Source organism: Mus caroli, unplaced genomic scaffold (assembly GCF_978045245.1).
Source record: "Mus caroli unplaced genomic scaffold, Mus_caroli_1 scaffold_20, whole genome shotgun sequence".
Lineage (NCBI taxonomy): Eukaryota > Metazoa > Chordata > Mammalia > Rodentia > Muridae > Mus > Mus caroli.
This window is the reverse complement of record NW_028227275.1, coordinates 36,105,931-36,129,410: the sequence shown is the minus strand read 5'-3', so window position 1 is coordinate 36,129,410 and position 23,480 is coordinate 36,105,931. Positions and strand designations below refer to the sequence as shown.

The window sequence follows — 23,480 nt, the reverse complement described above, 5'->3', positions numbered from 1 at the left end:
CCTCTACAAACAAAACTAACCACAGTGGACTTTCTCATCTATATTCCCACCCCAGCGCATCTTTATTGAGATGATACAAGGAATGATGGGAAATTTTAAAAGGTAAGTAAAGAAACTTTTCTCAGGAATAAAACTTCAATAACTTATATACAGCATACCCAGGTATTACCAACCTTAGACTAGATCTTGAAATTTAATTTTGCTTTGAACCTAAACCTAAGTGCCTTCTGATGGTTAGTAACACAGAAACAGAAATGAGGCAACAACTTAAAAACTAAAGCCTAATAAAGAAAGTCCCCTAAAATAAAACTAACATTAACTCTAGTTTGCTGATTTGGCTGATTTTCCCATTTAACTCTTTAGAGTCTCAGTTTTACACCCCATGGAAACAAGACCTACTATGCAACAACTTCTACATGGTTTCTTTTTCTGGAAAACCAAGCCCAGTAATATCCTCAGACTCAATCCCTCTGCCTCCAGCTGCAGTCCTCCACTGTTCTTTGCCTCTGTGGTATTTTCAGCCCCAAGACGCCATGCTGAGCAGGTGGCATTTTCATTCAAATCTCTTTGTCCTGTAGATGTGTCTAAAGTTTTCTAGGTTCCTCTAGTTCCTCTACATTTCTGTCACTCCTCCACCTTTCTCACTAATCCATATGCAGACAGCTCAGGGATCACCTGGTTTCTACTGCAGGCACTCACCCCATGGGACATATGTTCATGCTTGGCCTCTAGATCCCAAAGACAAGCTCTGCTTCTCTAACACTAACACACAGCAGTGTGAGCCTTCTTTGTCTTACACATTATAGCTCAGCATCTTCCAGCCCTATCCATCAAATAAGACTTCTACACTTAAAGCCTGCTTTTCTGGGACATATATTTTCACTTTTCAACATCTGGATTGCCTCTCCTCTCCTACTGTATTGACGCAAAAATCCAGGCCTGACAACCAGCTTACAAAACCCTACTAGTTTCTCTTTAGTGTTCTAGTCAGAATGGCAACTACCCTTTCTTTGACTAGAAGGTGTATAAGGACTTCTCAGCATTTTTAGATACACTTATTATATTGATATAATATGAGTGGGAGATATAAAGGTAGGTGCTTGTACACATGGATGTGTGTGTGTGTGTGTGTGTGTGTGTGTGTGTGTGATCTTTTCTAAAGCTTTCGATGTTCAGGATAGCTATGATGATTAATCTTGTCAGGTATTTTGTTAAAGCAATGAGAAAAGTAACCAGTACAATCCTCTAGCCCAGGACATTGCACTTTGGCATTTGAGAAGCAGAAGCAGGAAAATCACTTTCATTCGTAAGTTCACGGACCTACTTTTCCCTGTAACAGGTCATAAAGCATAGGACTGATTTTCTGAGCTCTCCCTGCAACAGTCTAAGAATCTCGTGTGATAGTGCCAAGAAGAAAAGAATACCCTCATCTGTAGGAGGGAAGAAGTCCTAAATGAATGAGTTCCTGAGGCAAGTGTTGCTGTCATAGGCACAGCCATGTCAAGGGCCCCACAGCCTCAGGCTCAGAGGAATGGCAACGCCTTCTTTGGGGGACCAAGTGCAAGTGTTGACCCTAAAGTTCTACCCGCTTTGACTCGCTTACCAAAAACATGGTTTAGTGAAAATGTATCTACTTTGTTCCTAGCATCTTAAATATCATCCCGGGGAATCTCTTTCTCTCTCTCTCTCTCTCTCTCTCTCTCTCTCTCTCTCTCTCTCTCTCTCTCTCTCTCTCTCTCACACACACACACACACACACACACACACACAGCCTTACAGTGCTACTAAAGGTAAAATTCAAGGTCAGTTTTTATTTAAATAAGCCAACCCTTATTTTCCCTAGAACCCACAGGTTTCATTTGTGCAGAAATTCTCATCAGAATAAGTTTGAATACAGAATTTTCTAAAATATTAGAAGGATTAGAATGTTTAACACATGACAAATTCTTATGCTAAACTAGATCACACAACCTCATAGACATGCAAAACTCTTAAAATTGCCAACCTAATCTATAAATATTTTTTTTTTAGAAAGAGATCTAATTAAAAAAAAAATACTAAGTAGAGCCAACATGGTTAAAAGAGATACTTTAAAATTTTATAAAATTTTATTTTTACCTGATCAAGGTGGGGTGCTGTTGACACATGCTGGAGCTTTTTCTGTAAACTAAGAACAACCAATTACATATTCAAAGATCCATATACTTCTGATTTAACATTATCTATTACCTAGAGACACATGGCCAATAAAGGAACAAACATTCCACAAATGAATCCACCCCACAAAGTTCCAATTTTACTTACTCTTCATATATTTAAATTTATACATGCATGCAATTTATGCATAGAACAGTTGAGAAATCTCAGATATATGTCAAGAAAAGCTTAAGTTATTAAAAATATTTTTGAATGCACAACAACCAAAAGTATCATACAATGAAGAGAAAACTAATATTTTAGCATCATTCTATGTTAAATGCCAGTAGATTTCTTTATAATTCCAAAAAGTTATTACAATAATTTCAACAAGCTTAGAAACATATGCATGGCCTTTCTGTAGTGTTCTAAGTTTCTTACTTCTCTTCCATGCTTCCTAATATGAAATAAGCTGTTGGTAGCTTCAAAAAGTTAGAAATGTAAATTTTCCTTTAAGGGTTTCCCTTCCATGAACATTTCTATTATATAAGGACAAACAGTATCTGAGTATAAATGTCCTATATAGTCAGTTACCAGTTAAGAAAAAAATAGACCAGACTGGTCTATGTAGTAAGTTCCAGGACATCAAGAGCTATCTCAGAAGGGGGGAGTGAAGGAAAAAAAAAAAGTCAGAATCCATTGTTCTGTTAAAGAGAAGAGCCAGAAGACCAACATGCAGAACAAATTACTACCATAACAACTGTAGCACACACTTAGACACTGATGGTGACAAGGGGAAGGGAGGAGGAGGGCTTAAAGCCTTGCAGATGTCCTGTCTTGAAGCATGGTGAGGGGTAAATTAGTAACAGCAAGTTTAGGCTGCAAGGACGATTGGAAGGAATGACTCACACTGGGGGGTCTTAGGAGGGAGGGTGTCACATTAAATCCTTCCCAGCTGCTTGCTTAGGAAAGGACTCTCCTGATTAACAGCTAAGCAAAAGCAAAGCCATGCAAAGGCCTCATCTACAGCAGAGAGACATTACACACATACTACTGTAAGTATTACTAAAACATTATAACTGCTCTTAGTCAGAAATAGAATGAGATTAGAAAATTATTGGAAAATCATGTTTCAGTCTTGTTAGACAGAGAGTACATACAACTTTCACATGCAAGTAAAAGGCTAAAAACAAAACAACAACAACAACAAAAAACCAACAACAACCAAGGAATCTTTAGGGTTAGTTCCTAGTAAGAATTTTGTGCCCTTAATTTGGCCCCTATTATAAAAAGAAAAGAAACTGTGGTCTAGTAGAGTGGACAAGCACACAATTATTAAAATCTGAAATTTATTCATCAGAATCTTCTGTGTGAAAAATAATCAGTGCGACTCCTAATGATTTTCATACCCCATATGCAGCCATCATAAGTTTAAAGAAATTCCTGAGTACTCAAAATGTACAGCAGGAAAACAGGCCAGGAAGACTTCACACTGTGGAAAGCAACAATCAGACGCTCTGACTGTACCATACACATAAGGCTGTATTTCAACAAGTACACACTCATATGTGATTCACATATACAAAGAAAAGCAAACAGACTTTATCCAGGTTTTCCTGAACAGCCATTTTAGTCTGTTAATGAGTCACTCTAAAGTCCAACACCAGAAGCAGTAAGTGAGAACAGTTCCTAACTGAAGACTTAACTTCTAGAATGGCTAGTTCTAGCTCTTGACTTGGAGGATGACATATTCACCATGCTGGATTTCAATTTAAAAAATGAGGAAATAGCTGCCCTGCGTATTCCATACCTACAGGCACAGTAGTCCCATTTTGAAAAACCACAATAAATGGGTATTAAAATTCTCTTTAAAATAAAGAAGTACAGTATAGTACCATGTCATATCCATATAGGTTATTTCAGATGCCATTTCAAAGAGTGAACAATACTAAGGACAAGAGGCTGGGTACCTACTTGTATCTCACAAGTACAGAACCACCCACTATGCCTACTCATAAGTAAAATAGCCTTACTAATTCAAAACACTCAGAGAAGTATTCATTTTCATGATACTGAGTAGACACAAATTAAACTTAAAAGATACGATAAACATTATTTACAATCACTAAGATGTGAGAACAACCTAAATGTTTATTCTTTAAATGAACAGATAAAATACATGTGTGTTCTTTGTGTATATTCATGTTTGTATATATGTAAGTGGACTTTATTTTTTTAAAGGAAGTCCTACAATCTGTCACTGAAGAACAAAATACCATGGTCCATAGAAGCATACATTTGAATATACTGGTTTCAGAGGGGAAAGCTAACGACCTGTCATTCAAGGAGTTTTGTAAGTCAGTGTTGTAAATCATCGTGCCTAAAGTTAATAATCCTGTATTGTAACCTAAAAACTTATTATGAGAGACCTTATGTCATATATTCTTAGTACAAGTAGAAAAATAAATAGCTGATTTGGATGTAGTGGTATATGCCTTTCAGAGGCAGAGGCAGGCAGATCTATGTGAGTTCAAGGCCAACCTGGTCTATATAGCAAATTTCAGGCCAGCCAAAGATACATAGCAAAATCCTGTCTCAAAACAACAACAAAAAACACTTCTATCCAAGAATAATTTTTTTTTCTACATCTTAACATAAAGATACCTCCAAAATGAGACAGAAAGCTAGTACTAAAAGAAATGGAGTTGTAAGAGAAGAAGCCAGTTAGGTTTTTCTATATTGTTTATTGACTTTTATTTTATTTTATTTAGAAAGTATTATAATGGTTGGCACAGAGACACTGATGAGTTTCCAGGCTTTATCACCATTTACATTAAAATTTCTATAGAAAAATTAATTGTGATTCCCAAACAATCAGTTACCATAGATTGTTTCAAGACCATACTTAGAAATGACCTTGTGAGCCAGGTGTGGTAGTACATGCCTATAATCTCAGTACTTGGGAAGCTGTGATAGAGGATCATAAGCTTAAAGGTCAGCCTGGGCTGCAAGGTAAAAGCATGCCTTAGAAAATTAAAACAAACAAACAAAAAAGAACTTTCATGTAGCCAAAGAAACGTCATCTTAAATAATGGGAAACTGGAATAAAATATACTGCATTTAAAATGAGCAATTACTGAAAACATACCTTATTCCAGAGAGAATATCATAGGCATGAAGGTCTAATATATTTGAGAGATGAACTCTAAAAGGAAGGAAATGCATTTAAACAGTTGAAAATTCTGTGAAATACATCCAAATAATCCAGTATAAAATTTCAAGTTAGGCATGGTGGTCCAGGACTCTAATCTCAGCATTTAGGGGGTAGATAAAAACAATGAGAAGTTCAAGGACATCCTTGGCTACATAGTAAGGTCAAGACCAGCCTGGGTTATTGACCCTGTTTCAAAATGAAAAATCTCAAAGGATCTTTTATCAAAATACGTAAGCATAAAGATTAATCAGCCTTGGGTTTGGTTCTCAGCATCTTTTTGGTGGCTTGCAACTGTCTGGAACTCCAGTTTCAGGAGACCCGATGTCCTCTTCTGACCTCTATGGGCATTTGGGCACACACATGGTACACATAACATACACACAGGCAAAACACTCATATACACAAAATAAAATATATATATTTTTAAAATGATTAACCAGCACATTACATTTAGGGTGATATATTAAATGGCAAAAGACACTATAAAAGATTTCTACCTTAAATTCCTAAAAGTAGCTGAATAGGAAAGATCAGGCAAAAAAATTTACCTGTTACTGCTTAAAAAAAAACAAAAAAACCTTTCCACTTCTGATTGTCCTTCAATAATAACGCTATAAGCTTTAAAATGCCATATTTTTAAGTTAAAAATTATCTAAATAAGCTTTTCATATTACCCCAAATATGAACTAAAAGAAGTAACAAATGGACACTAGTTTACACAAATTCCAAAATGCCTTTGGGATTTTCTTAATTCTTTTATACCTTCTCTATGATAAAAGGTAATATAAAAACACTAGAACTCTACAGCTGAGTGTGGTGGCACAAACCTTAATCCTAGCACTTGGGAGGCAGAGGCTGGTGGATCTCTGTGCTATCTAGGCCAGTCTGGTCACATAATGAGTTTCAGGACAGGTCTCGAGCTACATAACGAGACCTTTTCTTGGGGGCTGGGGGGAACCCTAGAATTCTGAGGCTGGGCATACAGCACCTTGACAAAGCATGTGTAAGGCTCTGGAATCAATCCCAAATGCCAAAAAATAAATTAATATATAAATAAAACCAAAAGGAGTCAGCCAGCCAGCATGTGAATTAATATTACTCCCTCTAGAACATCACATGTAACTTTACTCGTTCAGAATAAGTGCACAAGTAGAGCGAAGCTTCCTAGTTCACAACGCTGTCAGACCAAATGCTTCCTCAGAAATCAGTGAGGACTGAACCTTGTGAGGAATGCAGGAATCCAAGTCACTAATAATCACACAGTACCTCATGGTATAAGTACATAGAGGCAAATTTACAAAAACAGATGACTGACTTTCAGTTTTAACATAAGCCCACAAAAGAGCAGAAAACCTTGAGCTCATAATTAAACTAAAATGAAGGAAATATTTAAAAGAACACAACAAAACTACAATGAAAAGTACAATTATATTTCAATACCAGACCCAAGCAGCTTGCCAGACATTAAATATCTTGTCAGACATCTGTCACACTCAAGACATTTGATTAAGCATACAAATTTAAGTTTAGCTCACAAGTGTCCAGCTGGGCCTGCCTTGCTTACTTGCAGCAGCCAGCCACACTTTCAGGACAGCACTCTACACGATTATGAACGCTTATCTTGGCATAGATGGACAAATTCCCATCTTATTAAACAACAAATACCACAACATTCTGTGTTAATATACTATATCAACACTTCACATTCTGGACACACTAGAGGTGCTGAGCCAGGAAAACAATAAAGAAAGGAAGCAAATGGTCTGTGAAGAAATTTCTGAGTATCAATTTACACTAAGAGATCGAAATCCTAGTGTTAAGCATACTTCCTTTCCCACCTTAACTGTTAAACAAGTACAAGCTTAAACCATGAATTTGTCATCTTCACTTCAGAATAGACTGAAGTCTGTAGGTACCGATTCTGTGAACACCCTTCTAACTACAGCACTGTCTCACTATGACAGTGTCCTTGAGAATGCTACCATTTAGAGATAACTGCACTGCAGCAACTCCACTAAGTACTACTAAAAATCAAAGTACCAACAACAACCATCAAATTCTCAGTGGTCAGTATAAGAGGACAAGGCATGAGCTTCCTTCCACATACAAGTTTTTATGAACTTTCCCCCAAACTAGCACTGCTTTGGAAATGAATGTCTCTTCTCATTAAATACATGTCTAGAAAACTTTTTATGGCATTGAGTTTGTTTGTTTAATATCTTCCTTCAGAAATAAAAATACCAGACATTTTCCCAGGCATTCAAACCGTAAGATGAAAAGACCATTACCATTTTAAATTAAATATGAAAATAAATCAAGGGAGAAAAGAGTTCTCCTACTGTCTTATATAGCCTGCAAATTCTACTTTAGGGAAACTGCCTAACTGCCACCTTTTAAAATTCAATGAGTTGCTCCACAGGGTTCACCTAGTGAACCTTGCTGTTATTTCCAAAAGCATTGTGCTAAACTCTGGCACTGTATTTCCAAATGTTGTTCCAAGTGAATCTAAAACTCAAGTGATTATAAAATCAATTCATCGCCCTTCCTAAAGCCATGCTCATCCCACTCTACGCAAGTCTTGCCAACCTTCCTGTACGCCCAGAACTTCAGAGACTAGCCCGCAGTTGAGTTCACCCTTTAATTCTCTCACTGCTTTTAAATCTTTCAGTAACTCCTTGTTGCCTACAGAGAAAATCCTGTATATTGGGGCATTCATGGTCCTTTGTGAAGACTCACACACCTTTTCTCTCAGCTACATGCAGCCATGTGTCCTAGTCATTCTAAAATATCATCTCTGAATTTTTTGTTTTGTTTTTTGAGACAGGGTTTCCCTGTTTAGCCTTGGCTGTCCTGGAACTCACGCTGTAGACCAGGCTGGCCTCGAACTCAGAAATCCACCTGCCTCTGCCTCCCAAGTGCTGGGATTAAAGGCGAGAGTCACCATGCCCGACTTATCTCTGAAATATTAAGTGAAGATTTTCTTCACTTGCACACTTACCCTGGAAAAACACCCCCACTCCAGGCCATCTGGGAAATTTTTCCCTTCACTGTTCAAGACTAATCAACGATCATTTTTCTAGTTAAGTTTTACCGACTCTTCATCAGGAAAAGTCAAATGGTCATGCCTCTGCTTTTTATTCTTACAGAATGCTGAGCAATTATTCCTTCTGTTGTGATATATTAATAATATTTAAGGTGTTGCTTTTTGCTTGTTCACTTCTCAGTTTTCCCCCAAATGATTGATCACTCCAGTGTCTTAAAAGTACTTATGTCTTATCTGTTGCTTACTTCCTGATCCCACCCTGAAATGCCTAGAACTAGTGGAAAACTGCAATGGTTAACTTATTATTGACCAGCTGTATTTTTATTTTCCTCTGTTCAATTATCTTGAATCTTTAAAATCTTTGTTTGTTTGTTTTTCGAGACAGAGTTTCTCTATGTAGCCCTGGCTGTCCTGGAACTCACTCTGTAGACCAGGCTGGCCTCTGCCTCCCAAGTGCTGGGATTAAAGGTGTGTACCACCAAGCCCTGGCTGGATCTTTAAAATCTTAAGAAGTCCTTAAATAAGAATGCATGCCTTCTTGTCGGGAACAAAAAAGGGGGGCCCAGGGGATGCCCTGGGGAAGGGGAGACCCATGCCCCACCAGAGTTTTACCTATGCTCTGGTCTGTCAGGTGTGGGAGAGCTGCCATACACTTTCCACTCAGCCCTGAGTGGGCATTCAAGCCTCTGACCCACTCTTCAGGGGGTGGCCAAGGGGCAGCCCTACCTGAGAACCCTGGAGCTACTTTGCTAAAGCCACCGGGGGTTATAGGAGAGAGGGATGAGGGAAGAGAGGTTCCCAACACCTGCAAGAGTGAGTGCAGCAGATCTTGACTGGAACACAGGAAGGCCTTCTAATGGGTGGCTCATTAGGAGAAAGCCTGTCCCATCCTCCAAGCGCAGTGGGCCTTGATGAGCAGAGACATTCTATGGTTTTAGAGCTTTATTATAGAAATGCAGGGGGAAAGAGAGAAGGGAGGAAGGGAGGGCCGAAGGGAGGGAGGGAGGGAGGGAGGGAGGGAGGGGGAGAGAGAGAGAGAGAGAGAGAGAGAGAGAGAGAGAGAGAGAGAGAGAGAGAGAGAGAGAGAGAGAGAGAAAAGGCCAGAGAGAAAGAGAGTTAGAGGAAGAAAGGAGAGGAGAGAGGAGAGGAGAAGACAAAGAGAAAGGAAAGAGGAGAGAGAAGTGAGAGGTAAGAGAACAAAGGAGTGAGAGAGACAAGTCAGGGGGCAAGGTGGGGCTGAACAGCCCTTTTTATGGTCTTTACTGTTGCTAGGTAACTGGGGAGGAGTTTAGCCTGAAGGTCAGAAGCTTGGGCCATTGCCTACATGACTTCTAGCCATATTTCTCTTGTGGGGGCTGTGGGGGGCGCTAACTTAGGCAGGAGCCAGAGTTCCAGGAGCATGAGGGAACGCCTACTGAGTCATGTAGGTGAATTATGACTTCGGGGTTCAGACCTCAGCTCAACTGGAGACAAGCCTGCAATTCCCCACACCTTCTAACTTTCCCTCCTACTTTCAATGTCTACAAAGTCCCATAGAAATTGTATTTGCTTGCCAATCCAATTAAACCTTGCCAGTAAGATAACACCTCACATGATTCTTACTATTTTACAAAGTCAAGGTGAGCCTTTGCTTATAGCACGTTCACTTTGCCAACTTTAAAATACTAATGGGATTAAAATGTTAAAAATAATGATTCCAATTATTCTGCTAAGAAATAAATCTTGTTTCTAAACTGAAAGGCCCAAGTTGTTGTTTGTATGTCTTTAGGAATTTGGGAAATTACATAATATAAGATTCATGATCCAATAGTAAGACTACTACAGATATCTGATCTTCATGGAAAAGGTCTCTAATTCAACTCCCAAGTTCCCAGCAAGGACATGAGTTCAGAGTCTCAGATTAAGTATCTTCTCTTTCTTAAGTATCTGCCAACAGCAGATACTTAAGAAAGAGAAGATAAGGGCCGATGAGATGGCTCAGCGGGTAAGAGCACCCGACTGCTCTTCTGAAGGTCCTGAGTTCAAGTTCCAGCAACCACATGGTGGCTCACAACCATCCGTAAGGAGATCTGACTCCCTCTTCTGGTGTGTCTGAAGACAGCTGCAGTGTACTTACATATAATAAATAAATAAATCTTAAAAAAAGAAAGAAAGAAAGAAAGAAAGATAAAGATTTTCTTCATTTGCACCCTCCTTAATCCTTAAGCAACAAGTACGATTAGTAGTCCTGTAAGAGAGCAAATGTTGGAAATGGTCAAATAAACAATATATAAGCTAATCAAGAGGAACCTTTAGTTATAACATGGATAATTTCAAAGTGGAAACAAAGAAAATACAAACTAAAGACATGCTGTCACAACAGAACTACAGTTACTGATAGATATGATTCTCAAAAGCTAATTTAAGTGTTATGGAGTTGTCTGTTATTTATAAAAGAAAGAAAATCAAGGAGAAAACAAATGTAGACTGTGATAGGAATGAAGACTGAGCAATGGCTTGGAGTATGTGTTAGACTTATCAGGTTTCAACAATGGAACTGGAACTTGTATAATGCCTGTAGCAGGCTCACATTAAAGGCATCTGTGGCTCCTGCAAACACATACCAAATTCATTCTCCAGCTGCATCCACACTCAGAGCAGCTGCTGCTGTTACCACCTCACACTTCTGGCAGTCTGTCAGCACCTCTAATCTTTGTCATTGCAGACAACCCACTCAGCTAAGACCTCTCTGCATTTGACAATGGAAAACTCTTTCAGCTAGAGGCTGGGTGGCACTAAGCTGCCAGCTGTGAGTCTGAGTCTATTGGCTACTAAGCCATTCGTGTCCCCAACATGAACTTAACAAAATATCCCTACACCGAAGTTTTCTGAAATCATCACCATTCAACAATAACAACAAAACCAGTTCAATCTATAAAAGAACAGTTCACAGAGGGTATGTTGTTGTTTTTTCAAGAGAGTAAAAATATTTTAGAAGATTATGCATATCTTTATGAACAGAACTATAGGTAAGAGGAAGCTATAAAAGTTGTAAAATATATAAAGGGATGCATTAATAATTTAAACATAATAATTTCATGTATTCTTATTACAGTTTTTTTTTCAAAAATAAGGTTTTAAAGTATTAAAAACCTATTTAAAGGCCTTAAATTAACATGCTTTTCTGGATTTATGTATCATAGTTGTGTAGTTGCTAACAAAGGAACTAAGTATGGCAAACTAATTTGTAAAGAGCATTCAGACGATATTTAGGTATTACTTTAATGTGTCTATATCCTTCGTATAGCACAGTTAAGTTACTTATTTTCTGAGACACTGTTTCTGGCTACCCTGAAACTCGCTCTGTAGACAAGACTGGGCTTTAACTCAGAAATCCACCTGCCTCTGCCTCCCAGCCTGTACTTTCTAATTTCTAGTGTCTATTCTTAACTAAAGGCTAATTTATTTGTTGTTGGTATTAGTAATAGATTTTTTTCTTCCTCCCTCCCCACAATGGCATGTAGGCCAGGCTGTCCTTGAACTTTCTAAATAATCAAGGATGACCTTGAACTCCTGCCTCTGCCTCTATATCCAAAGTGCTGAGATTACAGGCATGTGCATTCTATAATTTATGCAGTACTATAGTCAAATTCAGGGCCTTGTGCATAGTAGGCAACAATCTCACAACTGACACACACCTCCATTTCTAACAGCAACTTTAAAAAGTACCTTGATCTCTGAGTTTCTAAAACTTTTCCCAGTCCATTTATTGATCTGAAATAAAAAGCAAAAGAAAGAGATTTAAAAAGTGGTAATTTTTTAAAAAGCATACAAAAATTATTCCTAAAACAAAAAGTAAATATCTTTTCTTTCTCTCCCCCACCCCACCTTTTGTTTTGTTCTGGTTTTTTGTTTGTTTCTTTTGTTTTGCTTTTTTTTTTTGTTAATGGCTTAGAATTCTTTTTCTTCAAACCACAAATCTGGCACAATCTATGTGCATTCGAGAAAACTTATTACTACAAAAAACAAAAAAAAAAAAAAGAAGAAAGAAAGGAAGAGGTCTTTCAGTTTAGGAAAAGGATAAGGCTATGGCTCAGTGGTACAGTCCTTGCACAGAACTTGGTTCAGTGGTATAGGCTTAGTTAGCATGCACAAAACCACTGTTTCACCCCAGCATTGCCAAAAAGTGGGGGGGGGGTCCATAAGAAGCAGGGATTCTTAATGTTCTTGTATACTCAAAACTTTTACAAGACAGCCAAATTCTATACATATTCATTGTAGAAATGGTGAACACAAAACACCAAATAAAAAAAAAAGTTTCCCTTTGTATGCCACAAAAAATTACTTTAATTCCTTTAAACATCTTTAACACCTATATGTTTTTGTCTTATTAATTCTCTTTTCTTTACAGACACATGTCCAAAATATATGCTGATGGTTCAATATGTTCTCATGGGTTCTTTCTGTATAAAATAATTCTGAGGTAAGCCTCATTTTTGGACGACTAACTAACTACTAACTAACTACTAACTACTACTAACAAGAGCACTAATTTTCAATTCAGAGAAACAAATCTCCATTGTAAGAGCTCAGGAAGCACTCACTGTCAGGGAGTGCAAAGCTCACGAACAAGTTCACAAGTCTCATGAGTTCTTAAAGGAAACTCCTAAGATCGGTTTTATTCTTGTTTTGCAGATGATATTCAAGAAGCTTAAATAAACCTCCTCAGAACAGGAAGAAACAGATCAAGAATTACTACCAAAGCAGACTTCAACCCCCATATTCCTAAGCATTATGCAGTATTATCTGCCTTCTATATGAGAAAGTGCTTTTCATAGCAAAATCTAAGGATACTATTATTAAAACAAGAAAAAATATAGAGGGAAAGTATGAATTTCTTTCTCTTGCAATCATAATCATTAGAAATGACTTAATAAGTTATGCATTTTTGATTCAGTTTTATACCATGTACTATATAAATTAGTGGTACTACAGTCAACATGTGAGGCCAACAGAAATGACATTAAATGTGGTAATGCTAATTCATTATAAAAAGCTCTATTGTGACTAAAAGTGACCAATAAGAAAAGCTACTGAAATATAAGGCATTGCCTAGTTTAAGTATTACAAAATAACTCAAAACACAATCTTTGGACTTTACTCTCATTTGAAAAGTTCACCTTTGGCTTCAAAAGGAATGAGAATCTCCAAAACAGCCAGCAAGATGGCTGTTTGATTATTTATTAATAACATAGTATCATTCATATTAGTCTATTTTGATTACCCTTATACATAGGCAATGAAGACATAAAGCAAAGACAAAGGACAGTTGATAACTAAGGAAACCATTAAAATCAAGAAGGGTTTACAGGGAACTGACACAACATGAGCAAGATTTCATTAAGGAATGGGAAGAAAAGGGAAAATAGGGTCTGCAGATGAAAATACATAATATTATATATTATAAAGGAGGGATAGACTCAGAAACTGGTAAGTGAGAAAATAGTAGTTGGGAGCTGGTAAGACACATAGATGAAGAAGTAAATTAACTGTCTTAGAGAGTTAAGGAGGCTTGCCCTTAGGAAAGAGTCAAAGACAGACAGGAAATGGAAACTCATAAGGAGAGTCAGTGGACCCAGAATATCAGCCAAAAAAATCTGAATTATGTTTTGCAAGAGCTGGTGAATTATTTTATACATTTCTATTTAACAGTCAATTAGCCAAGAACTATACATGTGATTCCTTTATGATCCTTGAAGCAAGTCAACCGTGGACCTTATCTTATATTCCTATAGAGCAATACGCATGGTTTAAAATATTTTACATGTTAAATTTTATATTTGAAGGCATTTAACATACTTATAATTTCCACTGTTCACTAAAACTGAAAATAGCTTTATTTTTAATTGGCATGTAAGAGCTATATGTAATAATGGAGGTCATGTGACATTTCAGTTTGTACAAACTACTGCACTTCAGTAAACAGGCCTAGCTTCTCCAAATTTATCATCTCTTAGTGGTATAAACATCAAATATTCTTTCTTCTGGCTTTCGAACTACAACAGTCAAGTGCACTGTACCTGATAGTTGTTCTTAAGTTGTTTAGCTCCTCTTCTGAAACCAAGTCTGTTTTATTGATTAGAATCATGTCTGCCAAAGCAACTTGCCTAAAAGAGCAAAGGACAAGTGTCAGAAAAAAAATGTTAAGAACTCACAAAACCATAGAAACAATATATTTAAGCCAACATTTCAATTAATAACTAGCTTGGGTTCAGTTTACTCCCAACCTACTCACTCTACAGAAGAATTCCATACATTACTTTGTAAGCTCATCCAAAAAGTATTATTTATTGATCCTATAAAGATAAGCCTCCAGAGTTTTAGATCAGAGAATAATTTTCAGTTCACAAGTGTGTGTGTCTGTGTCTCTGTGTGTCTGTCTGACTGTCTGTGTGTATATATATGTTAAAGAAAACCATAAAATTTAGTACTACTATGATGGGAATAAGGACAGCCTAGTTGATAAAAAAATTATAAAATTTATCATAATTTTCAAAGAAATATAAAATTCACTTAACATTAAGTAGTTTGCTTTAAAAAACTACTTTCAGGAAATTCTAACCACTGGACTACTATTTTCTAATCTGTTCTTTTACAGGATTAGAAATAAAATAAAAAAACATGAGCAAAATTGAAAAAACAAAAAACTACAGAATTTATATCACAACCCTACTTCTGTGTAGTAATCTTATGTGGCTAAAAACAGAATGCACACATCTCCAAATCTTTAAATTTACTCTTTATGAACGTTACATTTTCTGATATTTTCTATTTGCTTTATGTATATTTTCTACAATAACTATTTTGGTGAAAAAAAGTTACAATCATACTTAAATTCATTTTAATTTAAATCACATTTGTACAATAACAAAAAATTTAGGAAGGACAACAGAAGAATTCAATAATATTTTCAATAATAAATTGAATTCAATAAACCTCAAGATAACAAGAAACCATTTGTCCTCACTGCTTCTTTCCTATCTCAGGAGGCCTCACTCCTAAGCCCAGCAGCATATTTGGTTTGAAAACCTTCATCCCATTAGTGAAGATATACCTAGGGTAAGGAAAGTACTTTAAATACTTGTAAGTCTACAAACAAAACAAAAGAGAACTTAAAAGTACTTAACACTGTTTTAAGTACCAAGTCACAAGTATTTCAGTAATTGTTCCTCTGTACTGAGTAACAGTGGGAAGTGAGGCAGTTTTTTTTTTTTTTTAAATAACAACAGCTACTACTTAATCACACGTTTTCTGTAAAATTTCATGATAGCTACAGGAAGCAGAAATTATACCCATTGTTCAAAAAGGGAAAAACTGAAGTTCATACAATTCAGCCCAGCAATAGACTACTGGAACTTGGGTTTCAAGCCCAGGTTCCAAATCATATGCTATGACCACATTATACATATCTATGTTCTGAATTCCCAATTTCATAAATGAAAAAACCTAATGGTCACATTCATAGATAAAGTCCTGCTACTTACCCCAATACAAATATTTCTAATTCTTTTTGTCTGAAGGAGACTGGCAGAATTACTCTATTCAGTTACTCTGCTAATTAACCTTCAACTCTTTGTATAGCACATAAGAAATAACACTGCTCACACTTTCAAAAGAAAGCAGGTCAATGAAATGTGCAAGAGGCAGTTTTTAAGGAAGCAAATTAACAATCTTCAATTCCAAAGGGGCATGAGAACAAAACGCTTCTAAATGTTAGACTCTTCTAAATTCATAAAGATCAGGCAAGTCCTATGTCTACCATTCATTTTATCCCACAATATAAATGGCTTAAATAAAATGCTAGTCATGGGTCCATGAGGGTCCAATAATGTGTGGAAGGAAAAGGAAACAGATTTGCCTTAACTATCTTTCTTCTTTTTTCCGTTTGTTTTTATGTTACTTCTATTTTCTAACAGGTTGGTAATTAATATAAGCTTTAAATATGAATACCTAGTAGCTTCATTGACAAGGCCATCAGGTTTTTCTTCAGTTAAATGCTGAACAAAACAAAATTTAAAAGAATTACTATAATACAATACAAAACTCTACTATCAACACAAAGGACTTTATTTTAAAGCTTCCTTTCTTGTCTTAATGAGACTTTAAGTTCTATTACTAAATACAAATTCACAGAAGACTTTTGGTTTAGTTAGTGGCTACACAGAACTGATTTAGAAGGCCATTCACCTTTTCCCCTCTGAAAGCAACCCCTCTCTCAATACTAGTTATATCCTGAAGTCATCTATGCCAGCATAAAAGGGTTACCAGAAGTTGTCTTTTGCAAATTCATGTTTTCAACCACATGACTTTCAACAGAGACTCCCGATCACAAGAAAAATCTGGCTACTGAGGGCGATAGACAACTAGATTATATTAACACTTCACATTTTAATGGACCTTTATATATACTTATTTAATTTTTGCAACATTTTAACTCGTTTAGGCATTATGACTATATATACACACACACATATACACACCCACATATATATATATATGTACTTTTACATATTACCACCAGACTATTTTTTACTAAAAGCACGCTTGATAGAAGTAAAGTGAACACTATTTAAGATCTTTTTAAAAGCTTTATATGCCATGTACAACCAGTTTTATAGAGAATATTACTTAATTGTTGCATAAGAGCATATGTAGAATTACCTACAAGTTCCATCATATTTATCACTCTAGTTGTACAATTCATGGGGAGGTAACTATCATAGCTTCGAATGTAAGACACACTGATGATTATTCAATAGACTTGGTTAAGATTATAGAGGCAACTTTTTTTCCTTCTAAAAGTTTAACAAATACTACTTAGGTGTGACAAAACCAAAGTCATGACCATGACATAGTCATTTCATTTTTTTAACACAATTTTAATTTCTTTTTCTTTTTTTTAAAAGATTTATTTATTTATTATATGTAAGTATACTGTAGCTGTTTTCAGACACACCAGAAGAGGGCGTCAGATCTCATTATGGATGGTTGTGAGCCACCATGTGGTTGCTGAGATTTGAACTCCGGACCTTCGGAAGAGCAGTCGGGTGCTCTTACCCACTGAGCCATCTCTCCAGCCCCCTTAATACAATTTTATAAATTCAACCACATACTCACTTCCCAGTTACAAAGCTCACAGAACACAGAGTATAATGTATCATCAATAACTTACTCCATGCCCAAAAGGCCAAATTTAATATTCATGCTTTCATAATTATTCGTGGCTTCTCACTATTAACAAATCCATTCAGCATGATATTCTCTGCATTTAGAGACTAAAGCTATCAGCAGGCCCTGGAGCAGTCCATGAATGATTTGTAGCTAACAGTCCCATTTGTTGACATAAACACAGGAATTTTGTTATTGAAAAAAAGCTATCCAATATGTGGCAACACATCTCTTTCCACTGAGCAGTCTATCTACTAAAAAAATGCCATCTGCCTCTGCATGATCCTATTCAACATTCTTTAAAACTAAAATATTTTTCAAGATGCTCTATTGGAAGCTTCATCTGCATGCATATCAATTGGTGTATCTGACTGTTCCTTGTAACATATAAAAAAGGTATTAAAATGACTTTAAAATTAGTCTTAAATGTAATTAAGAAACCTGGCAGATTCACAAAGCAACTTACAAAGGTTTGAGACATTTATTCAAGATAAAAGTTCATCTAGAGCTGAACGGCACAGACCAAGACTTGATTACCTTTAGGAAATATTAATACAACATAACTTAAAACCTCCACAAATAAAAGTCTGCCAATGTATACAACTTGATTACAAATACACGTGACAATCATAGATAAATGCCTTGCCTATGCACATATGAAAGCTTTCTAAACATAAAAAGTAATAAATGTATACTAACACTTATTTTCTGAGTATCAGCACTACAGGTTCCTTACGAAATCCCTACTTCCCAAGCCAGGCTTAGCAAGAAGACCAAAACTCTGCTTGCCACTCAAAGGTTATTTGGTCAATAGTCAGACTTCAATTTATAAAATAAGAACAAAAATGTAAATTCTGATGTTCTACTCTACATATACAGGCATACAATTTAAAAGTTTTATAAAATTAAAAAAAAAGATACCAATCTCCAAAGAAGTCCTCATCTCTGCTAGAGACTGTAGCTTTTGTTATGTTTAAAAAATGGCAATATTAATTTTGGTACTAATGAACCCAACAAACCAACATATTCAAAAATTAAAGGTTCAAACTCACAGTGTGACCTACAGCAAAAGCAGTAACAACAAAAGATGTGAGGTGACGGTCAACGGATACAAGTCCTAGTTTCTCAGGAGGAATGAACTCTGGAAACTTATTCTGGAAAGCTAATTCAGCAGGGCAACTATAATTAGGATTATGGGAGGGAATACTAGGAATCTGCAGTTATCACACCCTCTAAACTGGCAAAAACTAGCAACTACGTCAGTGGGTGGACAAGGTTAACACTTGATTGTTCCACAATGTTTGCACAACATATACACAGACAGATCAGGGTAGTAAATTGTATGCCTTAAATCTATACGATTTTTATTTGTGAGTTATGGCTCAACAAAGCTGAGGGACACAAAGAAATTATTCAAAATAAATTATTACTATAGTCACAACTTCAAGAAGAGCTCCAGGAGTGCTTTCCTGCAGAAAACAAGAAAAAAAGCAAGACCAAAGAAAATAAATCAAAATGGTCTAAAAATTCATTATCTGAGAAGGAACTGTGCTGGCCACAGTAGAAACAAATCCAATGTCAAAGATGTCAGACATCAGACAAAGAAAAAGGAGAGAAATAGCAGCATGTATTTTGTTTTGTTTTGTTTTGTTTTTGTTCTTTACAAAGACTGGTTAGTGATCTAATGTGGTTTCAGCTTTGAAAAAAAAAATTATTGCTTAATGTCAATCTACTTATTTTCCTGGCCTTTTCCAACCCAAACTGTTTTCTGACTGAATTATTTCAACCTCTTGTGCAATACAACAGAAGACTCAAAAAGAAACCTCTTACTTGACCTTTTATGTGTAAACTTCATTCATTGATTCTATTGCATTAAATGCTGTCACATTTGTAGAACTAAAAAGAACAATGTCAATGCCTAGATGTCAAGCCTTGAGAATAGAGAGCTGTCATTTTAAGTCCAATTCTTTGGCCATGATTAAAAAATGAATATTTCAGATCAATGGGTGACAATCCCATTAGAGTGATAGGCTATGATATCAATTACCACTTCAGTTTCAATTTGGCTGGCTGGCCACAGGGTACCATTTCTCAGCTTTACTTGTGATGGGCTGGCTCTGTGAAGCATGACACCCTTAAATTGCTGCCCATTATCCAACTGTCATTACTTGTACTGCCTCAGAATTCTTTGAATCACAAGCAGCTACTGAGGTCAAGCTTTGCAACCAGAGGAATTGGACAAGTTGGCAAATTCTTTATATAAAGGCAAAGTTATTTATCTGACATATGACTTGGAAAATCTAAAGTTTCCATTATCCTGACAGTATGTCAGTTTTGTGTAGGTATATTGATTTAATAATTTAAGAGGTTTTATCAAGGTGGCAAGGGGTTAAACATATACTACATTTGTATTATTCAGAACATTGCTTTGTTTGGGGGATCTTTATCATGCCAGTAAAAGATTCTATTTAATTCCTCTCTATATCTAACTATAGGTATAAAACTATTTCTATAAGCATAAAATGCTAGAGTTTGACTTTGGATATAGCATGTTAAATGTATACAAAAAAAAGCAAATAAAATGTTCTGGCTGCTATCTTATGTACCCCAAATTTGTGAATCAACTTAGAGAGGAAATTAATTCAAACATGACTAAAAAATATATTCAAAACAAAGAATTTGAAATTTTCTGGTGCTTTCTTTTTACTATTTCCATTCACATTAAAAAAAAAAAGTTTTGAAACCAGTCATTACGGTGACTTATAACTTATCTTTAAAAACAAAACAAAAAAACAAAAAAACAAAACCTCATTAAGCAAACTGTGGTGACCCTCAGCTATAATCCCAGCACACAGATCTAAGGAGGAGGAATATGAGTTTCAGAACAGACTGGATTCCATACCAAATTCAAGACTGCATGAGCTAAAGAGTAGATCCTTCGAACACACACACACACACACACACACACACACACACACACACACAGCCTTTAGAATTTTTCTGACCAAAACTATATTTGCAATCTTCCTTTTATCCCTAATCTACTCATAAATTTAAATTCTAAACTCTAGAACAGGATTCAAATATGTCAAATTAGGGTACGAAGAATGAGGGTAGGAAGAGCCAGTAACATAGACTTGTAGCCATTTGGACAGGCCTGATAAATTTTCCTAAAACATAATTTTATTGAAGATTAATGAAGAAAGACCAACATAGAAATTAAATTTAGATACATCAAGGGGTAAAATATTAAACTAACATTTAAACACTGAGTTTATACTCCCAAGAAATTTTGTTTGTTTTCTGAGACAGGTTCTTACTACACAGCACTGGCAGGCCTAGAATTCACTACGTAGATCAAGCTGTCCTCTAACTCACTGACATCTGCCTGTCTCTACCTCCCAATTTCTGAGACAAAAGGTGTATGCAATCATACCCAGCCTGTATGAAATTACGAGTTTGTTCCCAATCCATATGCCCAGATAGGCTGGAGGGCTGATGCTAGGACAGAGGCAAGCTTACTCTCCAAAGCCTTTTGTAGCATTTGTTTCTTTAAAAACTTTCTCAGTTCACTTGAAAACCTGGGAAATGCTATTTATTTTAAGCAGTAATAAGCTGTTAAGATCGTAGTTCATTTTATAAACTGAGACAAACCTTAAAGACCTCAGCAGTTAGCTAAAGTATTCACAGAATACTTCAAAATTAAATAAATCAGTACTTTAAGAAAAACTAATGTAGTTTGTGTTTCCTAACAGTTTATAACAAAAACTAAGATCTCATATATTTTATTAGGCTAGGTTTTTTTTCTATAAAATCCAATAATGGGAATGGAGTCTAGTGAGAATAACACGTATCCAAATTTTATCCTATATAACCTTATAAAATACCATAGTAACTCCAATTTTTATCACAACACCCAACCTAAAATAACACCCAGACTAAAATAAATACTAAGTTTAAAAGCACACAATAATAACAACAATAATAATAATAATAAAGGCACATACAAAGTGCATCTTGAAAAAGATTTTTCTTAAGAAACAGAAAACAATACAACCAACCCCTTATTCCTACTCCTTGACAATTAGCAAGTTATATTTGCTCAACTTACTTTTAATCCATATTTTGAATCTACAACGGTTATGATACCTATAAAGAAATAAACATATTAGTCATTTTTTAAAGTTATCAGTATTATGCAACTATACTTGAAAAACTAAAACATATTTCAGTTCACAAATGTTATTCCATAAAATATTTTTTCTCTAATCAGTGTGGCAATTTAACTCAACCTCAGGAATAAGCAAATATGTTTCAAATATTGACTAGCTCTGTTGCTAAGAAACTAGAAAATTTATAAAATAAAAATTTTAAATTAAGTCAACAAAAAAAAATTCTTTGGTGTTTCAAATCCAAACTAAGACAAATTCCATAATACATAGTAAAGTAAGAAAAAGTATATAAGGCATGTTGTTTTTATTTTCACAGTCAAAATGAAGCTTTTCTAAATAAATTGTTTAAAGAATCTGAGCCATCTTAGGATATCAGATTCCTGCCCTCTGCTAATACACCTAGCTCACAAAAACAAAGCATCATACCAAGTACCTAAGTTCTCAAAAGATCAATTAGCTCAGCAATTTCAGAATATAAGTCAAATCGTTTTTAAAAATAACAGCAGAATCTGATGTCTATGAAACACAACAAGCTACATGCTATCTATAGTACTTCTCAATGAAACACAGCTTCAATGATTCCTATCCTATAGTCTGCATGATTGGTTTAAAAAGAAGGGAGAACGTGAATATAGTTGCCACACTAAGAAAGTACTATCAGGCTTATAAATTTTTACAGACTGACAAGAGTTAAGAAGCGTATGTGTGTTTAGAAGCATTCTTAATTCTTATTTTCAAGGAAAAATGAAAGCAGAGAGTGAAAGATCATTCTTCCCATTGTCTTCCTGACTACCTACAAAGCTCTAGCATTATACTAACTAAGCACACCATGGCAACAGAGGACACAGGCAGTCTGCGGAGTAATTTGAAAGGAAAGCCTCAGTGGAAGTCCTTAGTCAGAGATGATATCAATAGCTAACCATCTGGTATTATCACTTTCTAGGACTTTAGAATCCCTATGAACAAAACTTGATTCATCAAAAACTAAACAATTGGAAAAGAACAATGGTATGGGAATTAAAACTACAATATAAACAAAATACAACCAACCATAAAATATTACTTTAAAAGAAATTGTTTTAACTTACCATCAAGATAAATATCACTCCCTAACTCAGCATCAACCCAAAACATAGAAGCCACTGCACCTGAAAATACATAGTATAATAATATTCAGTAAGTAAAGTATTTCTTCAAATTGTCTTAATTTTCAGCAACTGCTGTTAAACACACACAAACTAAACCTATGCTTCAGTCTTCTCATGGGAACTGCAATGTGAGGACGATTCAAGATGTGCAGTCATCCTACTCCTCTCCCTGTTTCTAAACAGTAAACTCTTAACCCTCATCAAACAGAATGTTCTTATTGATGCCAAAATAATTTACTCATCAATACTGTGCAACAATTTAGACACAATAGCTGAGGACACACAGGACTTTTTTTTCTCACTTTCTGAATATGATTATCATATAGTTCACAAATAATAAATCCCTCCCAAGGAAAAGCAAATAAAATACATTAATTCCAAAAATCACTTGCAAAAGTGATTTCCCAAAAGTCACAATAAATTTCACTTGTAATCTTTATAAAAGAAAAGAACAAGAAAAATTACAAGTTCTCTGGTGGTAATCATTCATCATCATATATTTACTTGGTGCTGGATATAAAATTATTATTCTTAGAAAATAATTTTTAAGAAAAAAATTC

General features: G+C 35.5%; 1 protein-coding gene and 1 non-coding gene across 2 annotated transcripts in view; both read right to left on the bottom strand.

The window, feature by feature from the left end:
- The window catches only part of Zng1a (Zn regulated GTPase metalloprotein activator 1A), a 41,923-nt gene that overhangs the window by 6,551 nt on the left and 11,892 nt on the right, over positions 1-23,480 (bottom strand). Inside the window, exons 5-11 of the mRNA XM_021151458.2 lie at positions 22,861-22,920; positions 21,712-21,749; positions 16,383-16,429; positions 14,453-14,539; positions 12,102-12,146; positions 5,285-5,341; positions 2,119-2,167 (exon numbers count right to left, since the gene is read on the bottom strand). Of these exons, the coding sequence (XP_021007117.1) occupies positions 2,119-2,167; positions 5,285-5,341; positions 12,102-12,146; positions 14,453-14,539; positions 16,383-16,429; positions 21,712-21,749; positions 22,861-22,920 (383 nt within the window). The remainder of the gene's footprint in view (positions 1-2,118; positions 2,168-5,284; positions 5,342-12,101; positions 12,147-14,452; positions 14,540-16,382; positions 16,430-21,711; positions 21,750-22,860; positions 22,921-23,480) is intronic.
- LOC115030053 (small nucleolar RNA SNORA19) lies at positions 15,941-16,072 on the bottom strand. Its single transcript, XR_003835644.1, has one exon. It is a non-coding gene; the product is annotated as a small nucleolar RNA SNORA19 (small nucleolar RNA).